At 34.4% G+C, this 22,016-nt stretch overlaps 1 protein-coding gene, 2 long non-coding RNA genes and 1 pseudogene across 4 annotated transcripts; 3 read left to right on the forward strand and 1 right to left on the reverse strand.

The window, feature by feature from the left end:
* The first annotated feature begins 217 nt into the window (after window positions 1–217).
* Window positions 218–5,833, forward strand: LOC117240929 (reticulocyte-binding protein 2 homolog a-like). Its single transcript, XM_033506946.1, has 10 exons — window positions 218–451; window positions 580–631; window positions 891–1,100; window positions 1,424–1,810; window positions 2,591–2,812; window positions 3,215–3,471; window positions 4,083–4,213; window positions 4,518–4,944; window positions 5,245–5,355; window positions 5,519–5,833. Exons 1-10 carry the CDS (start codon window positions 218–220, stop codon window positions 5,831–5,833), a joined length of 2,346 nt encoding a protein of 781 aa, XP_033362837.1.
* Window positions 5,834–9,353: 3,520 nt separating this feature from the next.
* On the reverse strand, window positions 9,354–19,338 carry LOC117240923 (annotated as a pseudogene).
* Window positions 9,724–10,846, forward strand: LOC117240924. 2 transcript variants are annotated; one of them, XR_004494824.1, is made up of 2 exons: window positions 9,724–9,999; window positions 10,733–10,846. It is a non-coding gene; the product is annotated as an uncharacterized LOC117240924 (long non-coding RNA). The 2 variants fall into 2 exon arrangements; XR_004494825.1 differs by lacking the exon at window positions 9,724–9,999 and adding an exon at window positions 10,358–10,405.
* LOC117240925 lies at window positions 12,213–13,423 on the forward strand. Its single transcript, XR_004494826.1, has 2 exons — window positions 12,213–12,445; window positions 13,248–13,423. It is a non-coding gene; the product is annotated as an uncharacterized LOC117240925 (long non-coding RNA).
* Window positions 19,339–22,016: the final 2,678 nt, after the last annotated feature.

Below are 22,016 nucleotides of genomic sequence, written 5' to 3' on the forward strand. Positions count from 1 at the left end.
TGCATCATTGAAGATTGAGGGATCAGCGGACCTCTGCAGATCAGCTCACTTTGCGTGAAAACGACTTCTACGGAAAGCGGACTACGGTCATCACCAAAATTGAAACTGGTCACGAAAAGAAGAATATTCAGATAAAGAACTGGATTCTTTTAAATATTATCGTACTCGTCGCAATAGCTTCGCTAGTACAGACTCCAACAACAGTACAATAACCACTATGAGCAAAAAATCAGAAGACACACCTTCTGTTAGCCCTATGGCTACTGGTGTGGATCCAAGTATTCGGGCCATACTAGACGCTATGCAGAAGCAGAACGAAATCAAGTTAAGAGAACTGTTAAAGGAGACTATTATAGCAGCGACTAGTCGGAGTTATCAGGGTAGTTTAGTTTCTAATAATTTGAACAAAAGCTTGGAGAAAACAGACGTTACTGTAGGAAATGAAGAAATGGTTTTGAAAGAATTTTCAAAAGAATTGCAGTCTAATGTAGAAAATTCTTATGAAAAGAAAGTATCAATTGACACCGCTTCACAGGATTATATTTTCATTAAAACAGACTTAATGTTTGATGTCAATAGCTGAACAGAATACCAGAAAGAGTTTGTGAAACGAAGGACAGAAGATATTGCAGTATTGTATAATGATTTGTCACCATCTTCGTCACAAGATACTCAAAATTTACAAGAATGGTTTGACAAAAAAAGTAAAAGTTTAGGAGAAGCAGAAAAAGATCATAACAAGAAGGATAATATTTCAATGAGAAATATTTTGGACGGCGATACAAATAAAGAAAACCAAATTGAAACGAAGGAATTATAAGCAGTTAGTAAATCAACTGCTGAAAATGATACAAAATCAATAGACAACGTTGAACAAAATATATCATTAGAATCCAAACAAAAAGTAAGAGATAATGCTTACAATAATGAACATTTGCTTATAGAAGAAGACCAAATGATGACAGCGAAAAATGCGTGTGACACTACAGAATCAAAAACTTCAGCAGATCTTATGTCGAGAAATTTAGATGCTAATACACAAGAGAAGTCTTTAGAGAATAAAGATGACAAGAATCCATCTCCATCTATGTTAGATAGTAGTAAATGGAGCAGTCGTTATAATGTTGCTGCAAAGCCTGCTTATAATGTTGCTGCAAAGCCTGCTACTTCGCCAAAATTTGAAGAAATTGTTTATAATCAAACCGGACAATCAAACACAAATAAAATTTTGCGAAGCGCTTTAAAGACGAAATTAATCGAAGACAAGTCTGAAATAATTAATAAACAAAAGGCATCGGAAAATGTAGAAAATAAATTTGCCAAAGAAGGAAAAAGAGGTGTTAAACAAAAATCAATTTCAGATAGTGAAAACGAAACAACTGATAAGTTCGTCAACGAAGGGAAGTTCTTTTAACGAACACAGCTAGTGATAGCGATAGGTATAAATCTGTAGAAAATGATAATGCAGTAACGGGTGTAATAGCAACTGATGAAGCGAAACATAGAGGCAGATCTAGGAGATCGGATAAAGTCGAAGTTAAAAAAGATGAAGATACAAGGAAGATCCTACAAAATGAGAAGGGTGGATTAGAAGAACAAAGAAAACTCGAAGAAGATACAAAAGAAGAAACTGCAGAGACAGAAGTCAATTCAAAAGGTATATTAAATAATAAGTGCGATTTACTTGATACCGAAAGAGCTATTGAAATTAATGATACGGTTCAAGATATTAAATTTACTGAAGGTAGAAGCCGCACTCAAAATGATATGGAAGATGTAGTAGAAGATTCACAAGAATTATCTAATAAAAGTAAGTTATCAGAAATAAGGATTGCACTTAACAAAATTGAATATACAAAAACTATTTTACGGAATAAAAAGAATTCATTAGAAAGAGAAAGAGGAGTAAGAGAAAAGAAGAAAATGTACAGACAGAAATTATTTCAAAAAATATATCAGATGATAAATGTGATTTGCTCTAGAAAAAAAAAAGAATATTATCCACAAACTACATTAGGAATTTATCTATTTTAGTGAGGAGAAAGAGAAAGGATAGAGGAGTTGATCAATAGACTGTGGATTTTGAAGCGTGTATGAAAAACTTACAATTTTAATAAAATATTCAATGTAAAGTCTTTGTTATAATATTCAAATAAATAGATGAAAAAAAACTGAATTTGCATAATTACTCATGGCTTATTGATCAATCATGCGACTCGTTCAGAGGTAACTCGAGTTGTAAAGGCGACAATTTATTAAAAATGGTATATCTGACGTACGATGCATTTGCTCATGTTAAACTATTTAAATAAGTATAAAAATCACGCGAAAAAAATCTACTGAAAATAATGTTGAACTAGTTAATAATAATAAATCATATAGTGAAACACAAACCTTAAATCAAGATTTTAAGTTCAAAAAAAAAAAAAAAAGAAGAAAGAAGTTGATAAAATGACAGCAACATGTAGCAGCAGGCGAGAGAAAATAAGCCAAATTTCTAAAAGAAGAAACGATGCTCAAAAACTCGAAATTTCTCGAGTGGATATGCTAAACAACGAATTTAATGAACAGTTGAAAGAACGTGAAACAGCAATAGAAGACTTACATCAAATGTTAAAGCATCAATCGGAAATTCATAAAGTTACCTTAAATGAAGCAAGTTTGAAAATAGGAGAACTCTCTGATAAAATTAAATGTTTTAAAGGAAAAGATAGCCAGATACCGAAACGTAATGAATTACTCGAAGAAGAACAGAATAAATGGAGAAGTTTAGAAAAAATGATTACAGAAAAACTTGAAGAAGAAAAATCCCGTTAGGAAACAGCTGAAGACGAAGTGAGAAAGCTTTCCAAATATAACGAGCAACTTCTAAAACATTATCAAGAAATCCATAAAAAAAAAAAGAGAGAGAAAGGAAATACGCTGAGGTTGTTCATCATAATCACAGGTAAAGAATTAAACATGTACCTCAACTGAAAGATAAAATCAATCGACAGGATTTATATGCGAAGAACATAAGAACACAATATATAGAACAGCACAAGATGATCGAAAAATTGAGAGCAAAAGGAAAACGTGTGCATAATAAAGGTAAAGAGAACACATAATGTACCTCCACTTGGGGCGCATGATCCAAAATTAAATAATAAAATAAAAGGTTTTGTTACTGAAAAGTTAGAGAGATTTCATGACAACAAAAGCATTGCCTGTGCAGAGTGCAGTGTATCAATGTGCACTAAAAATGCAAGCAACGTGACGATTACTTTTAGAACACCACAAGCACCACGAAAACACAATCAAGACCAAACAAGATCAAGTTCAAAAGTGAAGTTACGCGAGCTTATTACTGCTAACGACCAAAAATTGAATTACGATCCCGAGCATCAACTCGCTGATCTTCAAGTAGAATGTTCCGACAAAGACAGGACGACACAAGAGTTCGAGAAGCACACAGAGGACATGAAGGAGGAAGTGCAAAAATTAGAATTGCAACTCGACGAGTTACAAAAAAAAAAAAAAAACACACACACACGCACGTAAAAAGAGTTCAATCTTTTGGAATACAAATTGAAGAACTAACAATAAAATTAGAAGAAATAACATAAGTCACGAATATGAAGTTGACTTGCTGGAACAAAAAAAAAAGGCCAAACTTAATTCGTGTGTTAGTAATTCAATGGAGGAACATGAAGCTGGAGCTAAAGATGCAAAAGAGATAAAATGTAGTTCTTGAACCACAAGGACAAATAATCTGCCCTTCAATGTGAACTAGACGAACTAAAGGGTGAATATGAAAAAGTGGGTGATTTTGGATATAAATATGAAGAAGAAACTAATAAATTGAAACTGGATTTTGAAAAATAAGAAAAATGATCCTTGTCAATGAAAATAAATTTGAAATATTGCGTAGGATAGAAATTGAAGGTAAAGTAAAAGATATGAACGAACAAAATAATTTTCTTAGAAAAGAACTGGAAAACGTCCAAAAACTTTCCAAAGATGTTAATAATCGCTTACTCGGGGCGAACCAAGAATTAAAAGATTCACATAGAAAACACACTCTTATTTGAAAATTGAAAAAGGAAAAAAAACATCAGGAAGAATTAGGTGATATAATAAAACTTCATGATGAAGAAAAATATAAACTGATACAGCATTGGTGTTCTGTAGAATGTCAAACTGCCATAAAGGGTTACATTGATGGAAAAGTGCAGTAAATATTTAAATAACAATCCATGACTTCTGAAGTAATTGTAACAATCTTGATGTTTTACTATGGAACAACTAGATGAAGTGCACAGTGACATTAATAAAGTAGAATCATCGATAAAAGTAGATGTATCTTCTTCATTAATATCAGAATCAACGACTGATATTATAAAGAATGTGCATGATATTCCAGAAAATCAAAAAAAAATAAGTCACAGGAATGTACAGATAATACAATTCAAGATGGTTTAGTAGTAAATAAATGTGATGTAACAGATTTAAATAAAAACAAAAAAAAATTTTTAAAGTAAGGAAAGTAGTGAGACAGAGAGCATAAAGAACGCTGCGATTAATGAAGTAGAACAAGAAATAATAAATAAGGACCCACAAATTGATGATCAATATAAAAAAAAAAAAGATGAGAAATTTCAAGAAGAGCAAGCAGAGAATACAACTGAGATTGTAGATCATTCAAGATATGCAGGTGACACATCTTTAGATAAAGAAAGTACGAACGATGTTGAAATATTTAATACAAATGAGGGTGAACAAAACATTGAGAAACACAACGTTTGTACAGTGTTAAATATAGATACAGTTAATGTTACTAATGCTCAGTGTCAAGCATTAATTAAAACACTTGGTGAAACTTTTGATGATAAAGCCCAAACATTGCATGTCACGGATACAGACACAGATTTGTCTAAACTAGTTGATAGTAGTTCAGAAGTAATGGTACTGACTGTAGAAACTACTATATATTAATGATATGAATGAAAGTACAGAAGAAAATATTGTTTTAACTGTACATGAAAAGGATGCTGTTGTAAATTCCAATGAAGAAAAAAAAATGTTTCTGCAGAACAAAAAGGAATGAAGAACGCTGAAATTGTAAATGAAGAATTTAATTCGATAGGTTAAGCACGAGAAAGTGATGGAACAATTATAGAAGTAATTTCAACAGAAATTGTGGCTCAAGAAGTTTCTGAAAATTGTAGCCAGAAATACAGTTATGACATATTAAATCATACAAAGACAAGAAACGATTCTATAACTCCTATTACCTCAGGAGTAATTAGTGATCTAGAAACTGCAGATGACATTGATATTAAAGAAAAGAATAACAAGAAACAACAAATGGAAATGGCAAGGTTGATCTTTTGATAGTTCACATAAAATTAATTTAGAAAAGAAAATTATTCATAATAAAATTGTCGTACTTATACATGTTGCTAATACAGAAGGAAGGAATAAATCTATAAGTGAAGCAGATAAAGTGCGCATAACTAACAAAAGAAGTGTCATTCAGGATATCTTTGATGATTGGGGCATTGAAAATGCAGAAGATGACAGTCAGTCGGTATCTAAAGCTCCAGATACTGTAGAAATTGAATTGAAAAGTTTACTAAATGACACAAAAACACGAACTATAGAGGAAAGCACAGTTGTATTGGTTGAAGAAGAAATTACATGCATGGAAAAAGAACCAGTTGTAGATGCTGAAAAGGCTTTAGAGGTTGCTAAACAAAACAAAGAAATGCAAGTATCAAAGGAACAACTGGATAACAATCAAACTATAAAGAAACAACAAGATAGTATAAAACCATTACTCAAAGACCACTAACTCATTCTATATCACAGGTTGTTAGAAAGTCTACAAAAGATTCAACACGTGATACTGCGGCATTTCGTCAAACTTAGCAAATTATCCTTATTAATCGTAGTCGAAATTTAACCAGCCAACAACCTTCACAGGTTGAAATAGCAAAAGCATATACCACGACGAAGAAGAACAAGTACAAGTCGAACCAGTCAGAGTCCAATTCCATCGCTCCATACTGAGGAAACACTAAGATTTTGGAGGACCAAAATCAATCTAAAGAGGGGGGTATGTGACATCAATCACATCTCAACCTACATCAGTGATAATACATCGACACCCGACCTTCGGACACTTTTGGACACATCACCACCTTATCATCATAGCATACACCAAGGCTGTGACGCACCTCCGTCCACATCAGAGATAGGATATGGACCCCCGATCTTCGGACACTTTTCTACATCATAACCTACACCTAGCCCCTCAACATCCTAAAACCAAAACGTATATAAACCGAGACTTCACCCAGCTCGGGCAGTTCTTGTTCCTCTTCTAGTTGCTGTACTCATACAACACCTATTCTCCGGTTCGGTGTTATTTTGTAAGTGTTTATAATAAAGTTTTATAAAGGAAAATAATAAGTAGTTGGGTTACGACTCAGCGTTCTTACTACCACCCAAGTACCAACTTTACGTGACAGGAGCCGCCTCGGACCTAAGACTGATAATATAGGACTTGGGTTAAGTAGTAGAAAGGTAGTCGCGATACACTATGTGGTTTTTAATAGTTCTTACACACGGTGTGTACGCGAACCTTTCCCACCAAACTAGATTGAGAGTGGGGCCGCTCCACTGGGATACGTCGCAAGAGAGGGTAGGAGATCCGACCGGCCTTGGATACAGTGTCCGGCCGTGGGAGGGAGGAATCCGTCTTCAATGTCTTTGCCATGTACATAGCTTTGTTTCCCCCTCCTTCCATTGTGTCTAAGGCATGAGTCTGCTAGGTAAGCCTTACTGATGAGTCCACTAGCAGGCTCTGGACGAAACACACTTTTTTTCTTCTTTTTCTCCGTCTTCCTTCATATATCCGTGATAATTGTAGGCTGCTGGCTGTAGATGTCGCTTGCCGGGGTGTAGTACTGCTGTATTTCCTTCTTATTTAGATGTCGTGGAAGAAAAATCGGACTTTGGAAAAGTACGAGGCGCCGGGATTTGAACCCGGGATCCGAACGTTTGTACTCTATGGCGCTAACCACTGCGCTGCCGTCGTCCGACACTAGTTGGTTTCGAGTGGTGAGATTTGCGTTCTCGTGTGCCGCCACGAGAGGAAATCTCAGTGTGAGTGTGCTTTCTGAACGAAAAACGCGGATTCGTTGTTCACACTTTTCGTTAGGAAAGTGAGGGTGCCCATTGATTATAGCCAACGTTAATGAACGAAGATAGGAGGAGGAAGCCTCCTACCAACGTGGCTCGTGGGTGACATTGTTTATTGGAAAAATAACTACCCGCTTTCTCTGTTATTTGTAAGAGTGCGCAATAAACCTAAGCATTGTTCTAAGGACCATCCATAAACCGAAAACAGTTACAGGGTTAGAGATTCCTTCAAGCTATTAAGATTACGTCAAAGGATTCAGTTTATAGTATATAGTATGTAGTAGATCAGTATATAGTATAAAGTTTCAGACGGCGCACGGACCATCGTACGCGCCGTAACATAGAGAGTGTTTAGGAAATTCGAGGATTTGGGAATACAAATTATTGACTATATTTCCCACACAACAGTTATACATCTATATTACTTTCCGAAGAACGTCTTGCACGCACGCTGGTCGCCAACCGACTATCCTAGATTCTTCTAACATCTGGCAACAGTCTTTTGTCTCCACTAAGACCTTGACGCCCTCTAACCCTTACACACACACTCTCATGTACAGTGTAAATGTATCACTTCCCTAACAGAGAGTTATAAGAATATACATAAAATATAATTAAACATCGCAAAAGTAACTTAATTAGAAATGACTAGAATGTATGATGTATAATATAATGAATTCAAATTGTCTAAAAAATATTACAAATTTATAGAGATTTTACTATAAAATGCTTTTAACAGAAGCTGATACAGTTATATAGCATTTTCAAGCATTTACGAACATTAATGTACGAATTTGAAATTAGCAATATTGAAGCGCGGTACTCGGAAAGACGAATGTACATGGATAATTGTATGCACTAATCAACGATACGGTTATAATTGCATGCTTGATAGAAAAATATCATCGTAAAATTGATATGATTTCATGGAAACGCGTCTAACTTGGTATCTCGAAAGTATCTTAAGCAAACTAATTAGCGTGCCTGTTATGTCTTTTAAAATGTAAATTAACATGTAACAAAGAAATCTTCATCAATTTGATTCGCTTCAAACTGCGCAAATAAGTAGTATAAATAATATTTGTGATAGATTTGGCATCAATTCCATGTTTCCTTTAATATTTGCCTTTAGAAAGTCCAATTCGTTTCACGATTATACAAATTACGAAAAAAATGTCTATATTAGTAATTTATTTATTTTGCATTAATCGTGACATGTTAGTTGCATTATGTTATATGTAAACTACCACAGAGGAAAAATGATAATCTTCCAGTTATTAGTTTTCTGATTTTAATGTCATTTTATGAGTACTTTAACACGAGGTACTTGTAAATGAAAACAACCAATTAGGTCTAAAAACATAAGCCTGTTACCAAGACTCTTATTAAATTGAACAAGCTTTTCAAAAATCGAACGTGTATATTAACGCGAACTTATTATTTGACTGATTTGACTGATTTGACTGACATCCGAAATTGGTGAGATCATATGAAATTTTGCTTTTCGCGGTTCGGTGTATAAGAACGCGTCACCGATTGCTCAACTTTCGATATAAAAAGCGGATCAAGTCTACCGGATTATCCTACAGACACGCATTAATTCGTAAGAGTTAGTTATCATCTGGATAATAATTATCTGAAGAAACTTTCAACGTGAAAATATAAAATTTTCATTGATTACATATTGCGTTCGCCATAATTGAAAAAATGGTAAACCTTCGATCTCATCTTTCTAATACACATTTTCTTTACCTCGTGATAAATAAATTCTTGGAAATTTAGAAAAATTTTCAGTGATCACTTTAAGGAATTTGACAAATTTCCAACGAGACTATGTGACACCGTTAGGTAAAAGTGATTCAAATGTAATAGCGATATTAAACGAGAAATCTATAAAGGTTTCATTAGAAATTCTAAGAATGTCTCTGCATCTTTACCTTAGGTATTACGCCAATAGTTTTCATTACCGTGATGTAATATTTATCATGCTTATTTTGTACGTAAAACGAATCGTTGGAATATTCCCGAAGCTAACGAAGCATTTCCCAAAAGTTAAACCGAAGAAATTAACGCGAATAGTTAAGTGAAATTTTTCCATTAACTTGCTCGCTCTTTTTATAATTAAGGCTTACAAATTCTTAAACGTAAACGATAAAAATAAAAATTAATGTAGGAGAATAGAAAAATAATATGTTCCGATTTTTTCTCGTACAAAAATCGTCAGACTGATCCGCTTGTAATATTGTTACTTCTAAAAAAAACACGAATCCTCCTTCGTGTTTTTTAATTGAATTATTATTAAAAATCAGATAATTATCGTTCACAGGAGTGATAGTGTTGATGTCCATTGAAGTGTGTCTTATGGTAGCAAGGCAACGACCAGAAATGTTGGTCCCTTCCGAATTCTTCGCCTTGCTTGATAGTCTGAGGAAGATTTTGGCCGACAGTTTCCGGCAAGAACAAAACCAGTGCAGCGCCAAAAAAGGACACCGTGCTGATAATGAGCATTGGAAATCCCTCCCAAATTGCAGCCTATTGAACAAATATTAATTTATATGAGCAAAGGTTAAATACCATGAAAATCTGGTCAAAGTATTTCTCATTTAAAAAGTTTCATTAGAAAGTTTCAACCAATATAGTTTCATATCTTAAGTTATTCCATCATTTTTTATTTTAAATTTCAATTTTTTGATTAAAGATCAGTTAAAGAAAAGCGTTGGTTGCAACTCCCAAAACGGGCTTTCTAGAAAGTGAGAAATATTTTGATCAGATTTTTATAATATTTAACTTCTTCAGGAAACAACTTGTTTTAAGGTAAGAAAAAAACTATTTTACATTATCATGAGAAAATTTACATGAGAGCTTTTTCATAATTTCTAATAGCGCTTATTGTATCTTTTGGAATAAATTAAAGAGAAGTTGAACGTGGATGTGCTTAGCGGTGTTTCAAAAATGTTGTAACAACAATAGTAGTATAAATATTTATTTACCGAGTCAGTGATATATGGCGCCAAAGAGTGTGCAACTATTCCGAAAATATGAATGAAAGATACGCCCTGCGATCTGACTGGCGTGGGCAGAAGTTCTGCTGCATACTGAAGACCAACATTGGCTGCCATGTTCAGACAGAATCGCGACAATATTGACATTACTAATTTCGCGAGCACTGGGGAATAAATAAAAAAATACAAAATTAATCCTGGATACACAATACTTGATTGTAAGTTTAATTAAAAATATAGTCCGATCGAAGCTTAATCAAAATCAAATTAAAATTTCACACAAACTTTAAACTTCTATAAATCTCCAAATTCTAGAAAACCAACATATAGAAAATTATTGCTTCTAAAATGTGCACACCTCTTTCAATTTCGCCACTAAATTAATTCCTAATAATTCCTAAATTCTAGTTCCATCAAAATAATTATTTTCCAAGATTAGTACCTTCGAAGTTGCCAAAATTCTTTTACATTCATCATCAACTTAATTTCAGATTTTTCTCAATAATACGTCATTATAATCGTTTTAATTTTACTTTAATAAACAGATCGATATATTTACTGGAATGCAGCATAAGTTCAGCGATACTGAGTACACAGGTCATTGCCATCGTGAGAAATCCGCAGAGTCTACGACCCCATCGGTCGAGCAACAGGGCGAGTAATAACCCAGCTGGAAGTTCTGTGGCACAGGCGATCGAGAACGACACGAACACCGAGCTCTGGATAAGTTTTAATGAATACACGTGATCGTCGAACGAGATCAGGGTAAAACACCTACAAGATTGTATCGGTTTTATCGCAACATGAACTCGTATCTTATACTTGCCAGAATGCAACTAGAAGAATAGTGTTTCTCGCCAACCGTGGCGTTTTGAACAGATCGAGCAGCGTCGCTGATTCTTGAATTTTGTCCGGTGCCTCCATGTTACTCTGCAAGAATTTATTTCGAGAATAATTAACGAAAGATATAATACGAGTCGTGCCTTTAGCCCTTACACAGTTCAAAATTCATAACACACTGAAAAGAAATTTTATTTTCATTGTATTCGTCATTAATAGATAGCACGAACAGTGGCACTTTGCATTCTGTTTTATGGCATTAGTCGGCATGGCTTTTGATATCGAGATTTATTAATATAATGGGTGGTTGGTTGATTAAATACTTTTCTGATCCGAAATACAGTCGGGAACAAAACTAAGTGGATTAGTGGAGAAAATGTAAAAATTCATTTCAATCATTTGCTGAACTATCTGCATATTATTAGAAAGAAATATAATAAATGAAACTCAAGTATATGAGGCTGATACTAATTTGATTATACTTTCTTCACATCTATTTCCATTAACTATAGCAGCTTATTTTTATCCCCGATTGTACTTGTAAATTGTAAATATTTTATAATTTCTATATAAATTCCCAGATTTACTTCAAATTTTGTGCGAGATCGATATAATACCACAATGGAATCGCGACAGTCAAGTTTCATTTCATATTTCATTTTTCATCGCGTTTCATTTTTAAAACCTGTCTATGCATGTTAAAATACATTCGCGAGTCTGTGTGTTTTCGACGCGAATCAAATATATCTGTCAGCACAGATTCAAGTACTGTACCGTATGATTTCGCGTAAGCTTTCTAGAATTCTATTTGATCGAACTTACAACTAATATATCGTAAATACGCGAGTCTGGATTTCTACGATTGATCCTAGCTATTCTCCGTAGTTTCTCAACAACCTTGTCCATCATCCCGTTGAAAACGTACCAGCTTGAACAGAGCAAATACGAGTGATATGGATCGATAAGTAAATTTGCATAAATCTCAAAGCGCAAGTTGAGAATTCGAATAATCGAACGATTAGGAGTTTACTTACCGGGCGCTCTCGGGAAGAATCCACGGTGTGATAGCGACAGATAACAGCGGTATGGCAGTAACGTAAGTAAAATATCTCCAGTTCGCGATATAATAGGCTATCCATGGTAAAATTGTACTGGCCACTGCGAAGTATACGCCAAAGGCGATATTCACGACCAACGTTCATTTCGAAACAGCCATATATTCGAGAACTGTGGGATAATTGATCGTCGATGACTCTCGGAATAACTGATTATTATATCAAGATACTTAACGACGATTATTCTTTATGTTGCAGTAATAGAACATGGAAGATTTATCGAGTGAAACCCGTTATTATTAATATGGAGCAATTGATGACGAGCCGAATGAACGATACCATCAACTTAATTGTAGGATAATTGTAAGATTATAAATATAATTCCGATTTTAAATTAATCCGTTTACTCTGAAAACGTGAATTTTCCGAGTTTGAGCTGGTCCGTATAACAAAAAGCGCTACATAATACACGTGTTTTGCTTCTAACGTATTTAAACGAATTACGTGTTGAAAATTTTGTGATAATTTTCATTTCGAACGAATATACAGAGTGGTTGGTAACTGATGGTACAAGCGGAAAGGGGGTGATTCTACGCGAAAAAAGAAGTCGAAAATATAGAATAAACGTTTTTCGTTCGAGGCTTTGTTTTCGAGAAAATCGACTTTGAATTTTCGCTCGATACGCGTGCACTTTATCGCGTCTCGTTATAACGGATCTCACTGTAGATCGTTGTCTCGATGGAAGAATTAAAAAAAAATTTGTATTCTATATTTTCGACTTCTTTCCGCTTGTACCACCAATTACCAACCACCTTGTATAACTCGATTTAAGAATATCAAGATATAACTATCCTCGACGACATGAAAATCGATGAAACGATCTTTAACAATAACAAAATCAATATATTCATCTCTGGTGGTGGCAAAAGCTCTTGAATCAAGAACTCGAACCGTATAGTTCAATCGAGTACAGCAACGTCAAAATTATCTTCGAGGAACAATTCATCAAAAATTTCTCACGCAACATCATCTTTCACGTAATAGAAACACTGACTTCATACTAACGTTATCTCTCGCGTGACTGAAACATTGGCTTATCGGTCGAACCTCTCGCACTTTCTACTTCGTAGAAGGCTTACCGATAATCAGAGGAATGTTGATACAGTTATCGAACGCCAGTCCAGTGAGAAACCTACAGACGGCGAATGACCAAAAATTATTTGCGCTGGCAGTGAAAATGGAGGCAAAAAGGGCGATACCATTGCAGAACATTAAAGCTGGGATACGACCCTTGTGATCGGCGATCCAACCGACTAGGAAACCACCGATGATGGATCCGCAGAAGAAGATGGCCTGCGCCGTTGATACGAGGTATTCTCGGTCGCATACCCAATCTAGGTAATCACCAAGGTTAAGAGTTAGTCAGCGAAAAACCAGATTCATATTTATCAGAATATAATTTTAATCCTGCTGCGGTCTTCGAATTTTTATATCTCGATTCTGCTCGCAGTTCGATGAATGAAAGAGTTCTTTATGCTCTGAAAAAAACGTTCGCGTAAAATCGGAACGAGGAATTATCCGTACTAACAATTATCGTCTTATACTTTCTTTAAACTTAAGAAATTTACTATAACAAGGTTAGATTAGATCGGAAATAACCCAAAGAACGCAGCAGAAGTGTAAGAATTTCGAAGCATGCGATTCAGACAACGATGTGAATACTTCACCTCAGTTCCTATACTAGGATATGGAATCTGCGTAAAATTATACTCTCATTGAGTACATTTTATCGTTTTGTTTGTTTGGAAACCCGATGAGCTCAGGCTCTTATCGCTCTTCAACAGCTCTGTGAAGTTTACGTCCTTCCGTTGACATTGTTCGTAATAAGGATAAACGTTCGTCACTGGAATCGCTATCTTAATCCTAAACACCCCATACGATAGATGATTGATCATTTTAATTATTAAAATAAGAACCAAAGTCCAGACAGAGTAATCCAAAAATATCTTGTATCTTATCGTGAAATTTTTCTACAATATTTTCTAATAATTTTCGAAATGTTCGAAAATTCGAGAAATTCCAGAAATCGCGATATCTCGCATATTTTTCACAATATTTTAAAGTCACTTTCTACGAACAATCAAAAATATCGTTCAAGGTTTAAAGGAGCTTTCGTTGCTACGTATATCTCCTTTTCTTTCTTTCCTTCATTATACATACTTACCTCTCTTCTTCGGTGAAATTCGAGTTTACTAATTCGTCTATCCTGCACCAGTGTTCCGTGGGAATAATTGTAATGAAAAATTGCGAGAAATACAGAAACGCGTACGTCGCGCCATAAGGTAGTAACGACAATAACAACAGCCATTGATATCTCCCGTAGTCACCGACATACGGCAGAACATCATCGAAACTTTCCAATCTTGGTGTCAATCGAGTCGCTTCAGTGGGCAATATAGAGTTACTCTTCTCGTCCTTCATTTCGCTGAAACAGAATCCATCCTTGATTTCCAGGCGTAGCAGTATAAAAGTCGTATAACAAAATTTTCAGTCTTCTAGTCTTTGAAATAAATGTCATTCGGCAGTTCCTTTGATGTTTCACATTCTGTAATTCCAATTACAATGCTCCTTTCCTCTCCCACAAACTTTTTTATTTTCTGACAGAACGCAGGAACAATCTTACCCGTTATTCACGTTTTCCCCTTCCATAGTTCGAGCAGCAAAGTCTCAATTATGATTTTAGATTTTGAAAGGCAACGGAGATGAAAGAGGAGACCCGATATGCTGATCGAAAGACGTTCGGAAATGAACTGAAAGAACGAGCTAAGTCCGGCAACTGTTCGCTTTGTTTTCGATTCGGTTAAACGTTAAATTAAGTGTAAGTGTTTGCTCGAGTGCCGGCCAATTACTGTGCCGGGAGTCAAGTGAATCGTGACACGCGACTCGTTCAAATTGAATTGCATACGAACCACGCTCGCGAGATCATCTTTAAAAAGGGCTGATTCGGTATACGCGGCGATGTCAACGTGATATCTACATGTCTGAGGAAAGTTTCGACGAAAGAAATAGCCTCGAGTGCTGGTTAATTGTGTTCGAGTTATCGTTTGGATATCGATATTATAGATTTGCAAATGAGATAGAAGAACCGAAGGAAAGTTTGTCGACTCTGTCATATTTAATTAAATGCAGGAGAAAAATTGAATGGAATAATTTTCTGATTAATATTGTTTGTTTATTACTCGTAATCCTCTTACCCGGCGACTTAAGGGTGACTTCCGGTTACAGTGCTTAACTAAACTAAGTTTTCGATCAATATATCGAACTCTATTGGAAAATAACCGAGAAAATTTTAAGCCATCGAAAGCTAAGAATAAATGAAATAATTGAAGGTTTTTCAAACCTGTTTTAACACTAATATCAGGGATATAAGAAGATGGTACTTCTGATGTATCAACGCAATTATTTGATTATTTACCATTCGTTAAAACAGACGGTCTTAGGGACTGAGGTGGTTAATTAGATATTGAAAAATTAAGAGAACGATTTCCAAGTTAAAAGTAAAATAATATATCGATCTTTCGCAAAATTTTTATATCAAATTGTTCATTTTCGTATCAGATAGAGCAAAAGGTTAAATTGATATGTTTACTTGAAAATGGATTCAGGGAAATTAACCATTTGCCAATTAAATTTAAGCGAATACGTGAAACAATATTATCATATGGAATAAACACGGAAACGAAATAGCTGACAGAAGAACCATCGATTTCGAGACATCGATTAGAATGACTAATGTCATTGTCAGGAGCGAGAAAGTGGTCGAGTGCTCGAAATAACTGACCTGTTTGGAAAATACGACAACGAGAAACGTTCGTGTCTACGAGCCATCGTGTCTACATAATAAATACTTGCGTGTGTACGTCTACACAAATGGCGGCATTTTTAAAATCAGAAATAGAGTATATTACCCTTGATCGTCCAAACGAAACAATTGCTTATAATTACAAGACATTTGATACAGTACTTTGAGAAATCAATATGCTACAATTTGTTGGAAACATTTAGCTTGCACATAAATCACATATGAGCCAAACTCATGCGACTGATAACGTTACATTGCACTGAAACTGAGGACTCGATCGATTCTCAAAATTCCAAATACAATCTTTTAAATTAATTTTCACTCGTTATCAAGAATCCAATCAAAATTTCTTTTTCCTAATTTATTAGTAACATTCTTAGGTAGAACTAATAATTATCGCTTCTCTTTCATAAACGATTATCAAAGCGAAAAATTAAATTCAGTCTATAGAAGAAAATGAATACAGAAGTTGAAACCCTTATCTGTCACCAAACGATTCTTCTATGTCTAATTAACGATAGTCTCACGACGTCAAAGTGAAACTCTAAACTGATCGTTTCTCGTTGCTCTTTGTTCAAAATATCGATCACGATTAATCAGGCACTACCAACCACATCCACTAATATCCCTGTCAGATCGATTAACAGCAAGTTATGAAATTAGTAATTAAGGGCACCCTCGATCAAACCATTTTTCTCTCTCAACGTCACACTAAATCATGTCAAATGTATCTTTCCGTTCCAAATGTCGTCGACTAACTTCCAACGAACAAAATGTCTCAATACACTAAGTTCGATACCTTCGTGTTTTTTGTGGAGATAACCGAAGAATTTTTCCGTTATTGTAGCATTTTCGTTGCTGCTTCTTAATTTAAAAGTAAAGAAATAAAATTAGTTTGAAAAAGCAATTAAAGTAATTCACGTGGGTTTCTTTGAAGACGGCGGAAAATCGATGATAAAACGAAAAAGAAATAGAAATAAAATAAAATAAAATCTGCGATTAAACGAATAATTAATACATGTTATTTTGAAAAGGAAATTGGCGATAAAATAGGCGAAAAACAGTTTCTATTAAAAAGGTTATACGAATAATCAACGCAGTTTGCTTCGAAGCAAAATTAGAATTGGCAATCGAGCGAATGATTGACGATTTATTTGGAAAAGTTAGCGGAATCAATGACTAAACAAGCGAGATTTCGTTAAACACACGATTTCCTTCGTAAAGAAAGAAAAAGTAGATTTGTTGATTACACGAATAATCGCTGCAGTTTATCTCAAAGAAGAAATAGCGCGGATGGTCAAACAGGCGAGAAACAAGGTTTCTCCGGGAAAAGAAAATAAAATAGCTGATCGAGTAAATAGTAAATACAATTTACCTTGAGAAAGAAGCAGACTCGAGCGATCAACACTGTTTCCCTCGAAGAAACGCTAAAATTAAATCAAACAATCAAAGTAAGTAATTTTTCTCGAGGATAAAGTAGGATCAGTAGTTAAATCAACAAGATTGGTACAGCTTCCCTTCAAGAGACACTATGATCAATATTTATACAGGCAGTCACGGAATCTCCCTTTCGACTGATCCAATCATTGAGTGAAACGATTGTATTCGATGAAATTTTCCTCGAAGATGAAGCAGAGTCGCAGATCCTTACGTAAACGACCGATCAAGTTTCCACGGCAATAAACCTAAATTCCCTGGCTAATTGAAAATATAAAGGAGACACGACCACATTTCCATTTAAAGAAATGCAATTGTTAGTTAAACAACGATAGGATTTTCTTATTCGAAAAGAGAGGAGAAAAATGTCCGATGTTCACGAAGTCTTGTACAAATATGAAGGGGAAACCGGCTCGCGTATCGCTGATATAGAAGCTTGCTTAGCGAAGACGAACACGATACTCGGTGACACGTGTTTGCCAATAAAAAAGGAGAGAATCGAAGAGAAACGGAACCAAAGGAAGAAACGTTGATTGACAGTGGAACCGGCGAAACTAGAAATAGTTTGGAAAACACGATTTTCCGATCGCGAACATCGAGGACCACGTGCTCGCGTTGCCATTGATCGAACTCCATTTAGGTTTGCGGCAAATCGTCGCAACAGCGACGTTGGTAGAACAGAGACACAGAGTTCTTCTGTCTCACAAAAAGCAAGGTGCATGCATATGTATTTCCTTGTTTCTCCAAAGCATAGTGGCGCCACGCCGGAAACCGGTTGTCCGAAGCCAGCCATACTTTTCAATGGTATTGAAATGAATTGTATTGTCGTCTTGTCGCGTACTAAAATTGGGATATATGGACGGTGTTAAAAATTGACGTTGAAACACAACTGATTTTTGCAATTTAAATAACGGATGTATTGAAACGAATTCAGTGGATTTTTCAGGTAAATTTGTCGTTTGTTTTACCGGGTTTGATCTTGGATCGACTTTAGTATATTTTTCATATTTAATTGAAATGGGGAATTGCGTTATGTTATTTGTTGATACTCTGTAGGTTAGAAATGTTAGCATCGTTATTTTAGAATTAATATTTACAAAAGGCATAAATGTAATTGAATTCTAAAGAGGATTAATTAAGAATGCTCAAGCTTTTTGTGAGATTCGTTTTTTCTTGCAAGCTACCTCTATAAATTAGACCTCTCCTGAAGGGACACGCAGTTTCGTCAACCGGTTTCTTCTAACAAGATTCGTAGAATTAGCTTTTTGCGAAGGGACTGATTTATGAATATTGTTTCTTCTGAAAAGACTGCTTTGTTACCATAAAAAGTCAAGGACAGGTTTTCGTAGTTTATATTCACCGAAATATTCACACACACAATAATTTCGAACAGTACGATTAACAAATTACTAGATATGTCTGTACAAATTTCACCTTACGCTCGAAGATACAAGCAAAGCGAAAATTAAATTTCCAAAATCAAATATTAAGAACAGTAAATAACTATATGCAGAATATTCTTCTAGCGAAAGACAGACAGTCTCTACTCACTATGTACATACGAAGAGAAAGATACACACTACATTCCAAACACATGTCCAAACACAGGAATGACCTCGTAACTTACATAACACCACAACTGAAGAAATTACACCATATAACATTGAATGTGACGGATGTAATATGGCACATCAATTATCGAACAAAAAGTTTCATAAAATTCAAATTAAAAGAAATATGGGATCGCGAAACACACAACGGGTGTGCATAAGTTATGTACGTAACTTCCAACTTACACACATGCAATAGGTTTAACCGTTACTGGCGTTGATAATAACAGAAGCACAGTCATGGATCCGTTACCATATCTAGCGTTGTTTCAACGAGTTCATTCCCACTTGATTTAGTGTCGCTCCTAACCGCTGGTTCACGCAACAGAGAAGGATAAAATGAACCACGACAGATACACAATTACATACTTACGTACTATATGGTTCAAAGTCTATAAATAATATTGTAGACGGTATAATTAGAGGCCTTCTGTACTATTTCCGCACGCAGTAACGTCCTAAACGTATACACGGAAAACTTTAAATCGTAGCACAATTGAAGCCAGAAGAAATTTTAAAGTGAGCTAAAAAATGAAAAACAAGCCGAAGATTCAAGAATAACAGAATTACACTGGAAACTCTATTTGGTGGGGGGAGGGAGGGGGGTGCGTTTGAAAATCGATCGCGTATTACGCGGTAGGTAGTAGTTGACTGATATGATTGGGGTAATAAATGTCATTACGGATTATTTGATATCACTTTTGAATAAAACTTTTTGAATAAAATTCAATGTCAAGATTTATTCATTATCGATACTTATCTTGTTTACAGTAGATTGTAGAATCGAGATATTCTGTTCGTAATTTTTTATGAAAATGTTCTTCGCTTTGATGAAGAATTTTTATTTTTAAAATGATATAAATGTGATATCTCGACGATATAAACGATGCTTTTCTTTATCTGTATATAAACTAAGCAACTTCTAGTTTTATAGATTTTTACACAAAGTTCGTCAAAATCATACGTAAGAAATATTTTCTTTAGATCTTGTACCGATTTACTGAATTACATATAGTAAATCATGCTAATATTTAATAACTAAATATAACTAAATATAAGTAATTATATTAAATAACAAACGGGACCACAATATTGTTTATGGGTACAGAGACCTTAGAAAAATTATGATCGTAGTCACGTAATTACATTGGTTCCTCAAGAATCCTGTCTACCTTGATAGATCATTAAGCAACGTGACTGGAATCGCATTGCGTCGTCGAAGGAAAATTTTTTATCTTTACTTTGTTGTATGAAAATGCTTTCACTGACTGTGTAGAGGTCGGACTGAGGGAAATCTGTGTTCGCTTCTGGTTTCCATAACAGTAGAACGATGGATCTTGAATAATAGATACATTTCTGTTATGTATTATAAACACGTAACTAAAGAGAATTCCATAATATTACCCAAAAACAGTTCATTCAATTTTAATTTCTGACCAGAAGAGACGAGAAATTTGCTAATGGAAAATTTTCATTTTTAAAATGCTTTACATTTATTAATACTCTTTTTTCGAAAACGATACTTATCGTACCATCTAATACTCAAAGATCAAAGCCTATCACAGTTTTCTGTTCCATCTTTTTTAAATGCTTAAAATATTAAACCTAAATTTAATATTTTTTATCATTTTATTAACACGCAATCTGTTATTAATTATTTACTGTAATATTGTACAAATATTTCAGTCTTCATTTTGCCATACTAATACATAATGATCGTGATCTATCTTGATCATCTATCTTTTCCAAACTGATAATGTATTCCTTCATGGAATTTACCAGTTTCACTTCCTTATTGTTCATTTATTACCTAGTATCGGTAACAGATTATGTTATACGTGTTTCGTCGGCAAAACAAACAGAACTAAAGGATCTAAGAATCGCTCAGTAAGTAACAATGCGATTATGGCTGATTTCAGACAATCTGCGGCATTAAATTTTCTCACGTTGTCTCGTAACGATCGTGATTTTCCTTCTTATCCTTCAGTTTAAACGTCCTTGAGCATCGTTAACTAAATCATGAATTTATAACGAACCCCATTTTTCATTATTTTTTAACAAGATTCCAAAAGATATGAAAAGTAGACAAAACGGAGAGTTTATCTGAACATAATATTTATCGAATAAATCGAAATTTTATTACACGTATTTAAATATTTAAATAATCTATCATTCGAGTGTGTAATTTGTAATTATAAAATTTTATAATTCGTAAACTCGTAGAAGGCAATTAAAAGCTCATGAATACACAAGTGTGTGTCACTTCATGTATGTACTTGTTGTATCGGGTATTTATGACATTCAAATAATAATATCTACATTTAGCTTTCGAAAATTAACTTGCTAATACGAAGCGTATTTACCTTCATATTTTATAATAAACTTAATTATTTCGTTAGCAATGAAACATGTGCAGAAATGTAAAAAATCGTAGACAAATATAATGTTCCTAGTTTTACTTAACTTCTTAATTTTATTTACAATGATTATTGTAACGAAGTGTCTTGAAGTGGCAATAACTCAAATTTAATCCAATTTTTACGAACACATAATCAAACTCGAATTTTATTCTTTAAGATATAGTTCATTCGAGTAACTCTGAAACGTAATTAATTAAAGCTTAGAAACGAAAGATTAAAAACATTTAATCCCCAATGGTGTATCTATTCCACTCTATATTAATATTAAAAAAACATACAAATCGGCGTCAAAAGATGTCAATATTTACAATCATAAAAATCGCCACGTTAAATCATCTTTTCATCTACTAATCCCACTCATAACAGCACACTCACCAAACAAACTATCAATGATCGCAAACGAGTCACAATGCCTTTCACATTTTACGTAAGCAAAAAAAGAATACAACGATCGTGATAGAAACTTTACAAGTGCCCCATTTACATATGTGCGTGTCTGTGTCAAGACTGCAATCAGTAAAATTAATCTCGTCTGTCGTCGACAACATGCTTCTCCGCAACCTTACTAGTTGGCACCGAATAATGGTACAATCGTCTCGTAACAT

This window comes from Bombus vosnesenskii, unplaced genomic scaffold (genome assembly GCF_011952255.1).
Source record: "Bombus vosnesenskii isolate JDL3184/JDL3185 unplaced genomic scaffold, Bvos_JDL3184-5_v1.1 scf7180000015076, whole genome shotgun sequence".
NCBI classification, from domain to species: Eukaryota; Metazoa; Arthropoda; class Insecta; order Hymenoptera; family Apidae; genus Bombus; species Bombus vosnesenskii.

Excerpts from the sequence above, each read along its gene's own strand:
- LOC117240929 (XM_033506946.1), top strand. The coding sequence starts at position 218 with ATGAGCAAAAAATCAGAAGACACACCTTCTGTTAGCCCTATGGCTACT. Across the intron at positions 1,101-1,423 it reads TCCATCTATGTTAGATAGTA|CTAGTGATAGCGATAGGTAT; the intron begins GTAAATGGAGCA and ends TAACGAACACAG. Across the intron at positions 3,472-4,082 it reads CAGAGGACATGAAGGAGGAA|GAAAAAAAACATCAGGAAGA; the intron begins GTGCAAAAATTA and ends AAATTGAAAAAG.